The sequence below is a fragment of the Oratosquilla oratoria genome, chromosome 15 (assembly GCF_046742065.1).
Source record: "Oratosquilla oratoria isolate Oo_2021 chromosome 15, ASM4674206v1, whole genome shotgun sequence".
Lineage (NCBI taxonomy): Eukaryota > Metazoa > Arthropoda > Malacostraca > Stomatopoda > Squillidae > Oratosquilla > Oratosquilla oratoria.
Genome location: NC_134791.1, coordinates 675,928 through 680,927, shown reverse-complemented (window position 1 = coordinate 680,927; position 5,000 = coordinate 675,928). Strand labels below are relative to the sequence as shown.

Here is a 5,000-nt window from a genome sequence, read left to right as displayed (position 1 = left end):
GACGTCTTCTCGAGGAGCGGCGATGAAGAAAACAAACAATAATTCCAATTTTGTATTTAATTATTTAATTATTCGTTTATTTATTTATCTTATATATATTCATTCATTTATTTATTCCTTTCTTTAATCATCTATTGTCTATTTGCTTATTTTTATTTGTTTTTATGCACTTATCTAATCATTTGTTTAGGATTATTTATTGCTTTGTATCTATTCACATATATTATTTGTTTATCTATCTATTCATTCATTCATTTATTTATTAATTTATTCCTTTATCAATACATTTATTAATTTATCTATACATTTGTTTATTTATTTGATTATTTATTAGGATTGTAATTTTGAAATGCGGTCGTCTGGCATTTTTGCCGTCATCTGCATACATCTTTGTTCAGTATCAGGGAGCCTACAACAACACAAATCTGTTTACCTAATCTTAGCTAGCCCAATGTAACTCAAACTAACTTGACCCAACCTTATCTAATCTTACCTAACCCAGCCTAATCCAACCAAACTTAATCTAACCCAAACTAACTTATTTTAACTCTAACCTAACACATCCTAACCTAACCTAACCCAACCAAACTTAATCTAACCCAAACTAACTTATTTCAACTCTAACCTAACACATCCTAACCTAACCTAACCTAATCCAATCTAATCGAACTTCATCTGACCTAAACTACTCTAATCTAATTGAACTTAATATAAAATAATCCAGCGTAACCCAACCGAACCTAAGCCAGTCTAGCTTAACCTAATCTAGCCTAACTTAGCCCAATTACATACAGCAAAAAAATCGATTCTTCTTGTATTCTTCTTGAGGTCCACCTCAAAACCGAATAACATTTTTTTTACCGTTCACCGCAGTGAAATATCTGAAGTTAACATGAGAATGGACATAACAATGAAGGAGACTGCAAGAGACCATAAGGCTCACATTAGGCAGTTCCATGTCCATGACCACCTGTCATCTCCATCCTTAGTTATCTGTTCCTAAAACAACTGATAGTTTCAGCGCTCACTACATGGTTACAAGGTCTATTCCATTCGTTGACAACCCTACAGGTAAACCATTTCTTGCTCATTTCCTTCCCAGTTCTAAATTTGTTAATTCAAATCCATCACTGCGATTTCATGCAGCTGAGAAAAGAAATCAATTGTACAATCCCCCACCACCCGGGCGCCCGCTGATAAGTGGGGGTCCGGGGTGCTCCGCCGTCAATCAGGCACACAACGTCGCTCAGGTCATGGTAACTTTTTTTTATTACCTAACCTAACAATTAATGCTCCTAAACTGTAAATTAAGTAAAAGAATAATGTCACCATGACCTGAGTGATGGCCCAGAGCGCTTCGAACCAACCTTTCTCCATCGGTATGTGTGTGTGTGTGTGTGTGTGTGTGTGTGTGTGTGTGTGTGTGTGTGTGTGTGTGTGTGTGTGTGTGTGTGTGTGTGTGTGTGTGTGTGTGTGTGTGTGTGTGTGTGTGTGTGTGTGTGTGTGTGTGTGCGTTCTCTCATTTAATGGGGATTTCTGAAATTGGGAACATTCCAACATATTTTTTTTTCAATTTGGGAACATTTCTGTTCTCAATAACGGACAACTATAATTCTAAATGTTATTCCCAATACTCTTTAATGTAGAGGGTGGTCCGAATGTCCTGTTACCCCTACCAATAGAGGTACAAGTATTACAGTAATACAAATTCAGGCAAGAAGAGCATAACGGGGACTGTGCGACATGACGTCACTGAGAGATTCGGCAAACCAGTTCCTCCGAAGATGGCAGTACTGCAAGGGGAACATTTTGTTCCAGTGTTCTTATTTTGTTCTGTCGTTATTGCAGTAAATAAACTGAATACAGGACATGTATTTTGTATTACTGTAATACCTCTATTGGTACGGGAACAGGACATTCGGACCACCATGTATGTGTACAACATGTACGATATACCCACACCTGAAACCTCAGAAATACAAATCTCTTTTTACGCAGACGACATAACAATGACATCTACACATCGTAACGCAGACAAAGCTACAGAAATACTACAGCCATACTTCGACACACTCAACACCCGGGTCACTACAGACTCAAATTGGCCCCAACCAAGTCCACAGCTACACTTCTCACCAACTGGACAGCGGAACACAAATACATACAAAGCCTCCTTGTCAACGACACTCTCATACCACACACGCGTACACCCAAAATTCTTGGCGTACCACACCGTACATCCATGTCATTCAAACAACACTTAACACTTCACAAATATATGGACTAAAGGCACACCTAGACTTAACGTGCATAAATCAATTGCAGGAGCAACATTTGGACAAAACAAAGAAAATATTACTACAGTATACAAACTGTGTATATGCTCAGAGATGAATTATGCGGCCCACACATGGGCCCCTAATCTAAGACACACCACGACACCCTAAAGATCATACAAAACAAAAACCTAAAGACAATTACAGGTTGCACAAGTACAACACCTACAGACTATTTACACCATGAAACAAAAGTCCTCAAAGTCAAGGATCACCTTGATATGTGAGGCACACCTGCTGCAGCCTCCACAAACACAGCACATCCACTACACTACATAGCAGAACACGCACACACACACCAAGAAATATCAAAATAACGTCCAAATACCTGTATCACACACAAACACACTCTTCTCTTCCTCCACAACCACCAAACACCAACCTCATGAAGCATAGCCATAATCATATCAACTCACTGCTCCATCAACAAACTGAAAGACAATACATTGCTGCATGCCAGACCCCCTGATATCCATCCCTCTGAATCCACTCACCCCCGAAAGGACAGAGTCCACCTGGCCAGACTGCGCTACGCCCAGAAGAGGCTGGATAACCGCATCGCAGATAACTAACTCTCCAGGATGCAACACTTCACCCCAACACTATGCAACATATAATTATGGAAGACTGCATTGCACCTAATCACGCACGCCAACAGCACAACGCAATACTTATACACTCTCCATAAGGGATTAGTGGGGGGAAATCCGCAAAAACAAATATGTTGAATCCGATAGACGCTTGATTGAATTTAATCGTGTGGTATGGCATAATAATACAAATTGAATAAGTAATCCAGTATTTTATTTACTAAAACCTCTATATCAGCCCTGTGCAACATGCAGCCCTCAAAGGCTTTCATTGCGGCCCTTTCTCCTAATAATAAATAAGTTATAATGCGACCTTCAGAGAGAGGGTAACCTTTCACTTGCTAATTAATGGCCAGGAAAATGTCTGTGTTTGATCATTCTTATGATAATGATCCCATTTAACCAATATTAAGTAATTATCTATGCTTGTACATTATGATAATAAGGTATGGTAGCCTTTCATTTGCTCATTTAGAGTAAGGAAAATACATTTGTTTCGGACAATTCTTATTTTTGTGATCCCAAAATAAATAAAATCAGTAACAAACTACTTATCTATCTTTATCAGTATAATCTCACATAATATGTCTTCGATCGTGGTAAATAACATGAAATAGTAAGGTTATGTGGTCCTCCATAACAACAGAGTAGTGACTAATGGCCCTTTAGGAAAAAAGGTTGCACACCCCTGCTTTATATAATAGATAAACAAGTACATAAACAAATAAATGAATAGGCCTGAATATGTTAATTAAGATAAGTTGATTTATGAATAGATAAATAATCACATTAGTAAACAAAATTAATTTAAATGACTTATCAAATGAGATGTAGTATTCAATCATGTGTATACACTCTGTCGCCAGGCGATTTTATTTACCTAAGGTAACTGTCCACAGGGCAAGATTTCTTTACATTCATAAGCCATAAAATTCTGTTTGAAGGTCGTCGATTTTATTGGACTGACAAATGGAATAGGTTAAAATAATAAAAACATACATGGAAAACCGAGGGTGATGAGAGAAGGAAGAGAAGGCAGCCAACGTTTCATTTTATCTACATTTCTATATTTCGTGAGAAAGAAAGGAGTTCGTTTTATCTTCATCTTTTAATTTAAATTCTATGACCTAGAAATAGGATATTGATTAATTGAAAAGGAAATACTACTATAACTACGCATCAGACTAATTTGATTTATTTGATGATTTATTTGCCTATGTTGTTTTGCTCTGCTATCTGTCTATTCATCCATGGATCTGTTTATTTCATTCAAAAGTGTGTAGGTTCAAGTGCTTTCAGTTACCTTAAGGTCTGTTTGTTTCTGCAGTTATTATTTAGGTCACATAGAGAATAAACGCAATTACTGAATATCGGTTTTATTTCTAAATCCTACCGTATGTCGCTCTGGGAGTCGTCTCCATTTTTCATTTCTTCCCATAGAGCAATGGTAAATTTTGAATCCAATGATTACTCATTTTAGCTACTAATAAATAACATTTACTCAAATCATGTATAATAAAGGTTCAATACTATAAAAAATTATATTGTAAAAAGCTTAAATCCCTGTAGAACCAAAAAGTCGTTTATATTCAAGTAAGCATACGGATACATGTTTATACGCGCGGAATGTTGAACTGTTTTGTGTATGTAAATTAATCATTTTTTGTGGTTTACGTGTCGTGACATTTGAAATGAATCGTTGGAAGAAATTATTTGTCGACAGTGCTATCAGAACCAAGTGTCTAAGTGACGTGATACCTTCAATGTGATGAAAAAAAAGATGGACCAGCAAGAGGATAAGGCAAGATAATGGTGAATGGACTGCGTTCATATTGATAGGTAATCAGTCTTATTTTCTACTGTGCAGATATGAAAAAATTATATATTTGTATAAATTCCGTAATTTGTAAATGTGTGTAGAATATCATTGATCCTCCTGTGATCCTTGTTAGTCATAAGAGTGATTCCAGCGTATAGGAATTTATGTACCTCGTGGACCCGAGAGTGCAAGTTTATTTTTCCCTTTCCCACGCCCCTCTTTACTTATCTAACATGCTTTTGTCGATTTTTTTTA

At 36.7% G+C, this 5,000-nt stretch overlaps 1 protein-coding gene across 1 annotated transcript in view; it reads left to right on the top strand.

The window, feature by feature from the left end:
- LOC143033510 (glutamate receptor ionotropic, kainate 2-like) overlaps positions 1 to 223 on the top strand; it is a 4,986-nt gene extending 4,763 nt beyond the window's left edge. The window contains exon 7 of the mRNA XM_076199016.1: positions 1 to 223. This exon is cut by the window's left edge and continues 84 nt beyond it. Within this exon, the coding sequence (XP_076055131.1) occupies positions 1 to 42 (42 nt within the window). The 3' untranslated portion in view covers positions 43 to 223.
- The last annotated feature ends 4,777 nt before the right edge of the window (positions 224 to 5,000 follow it).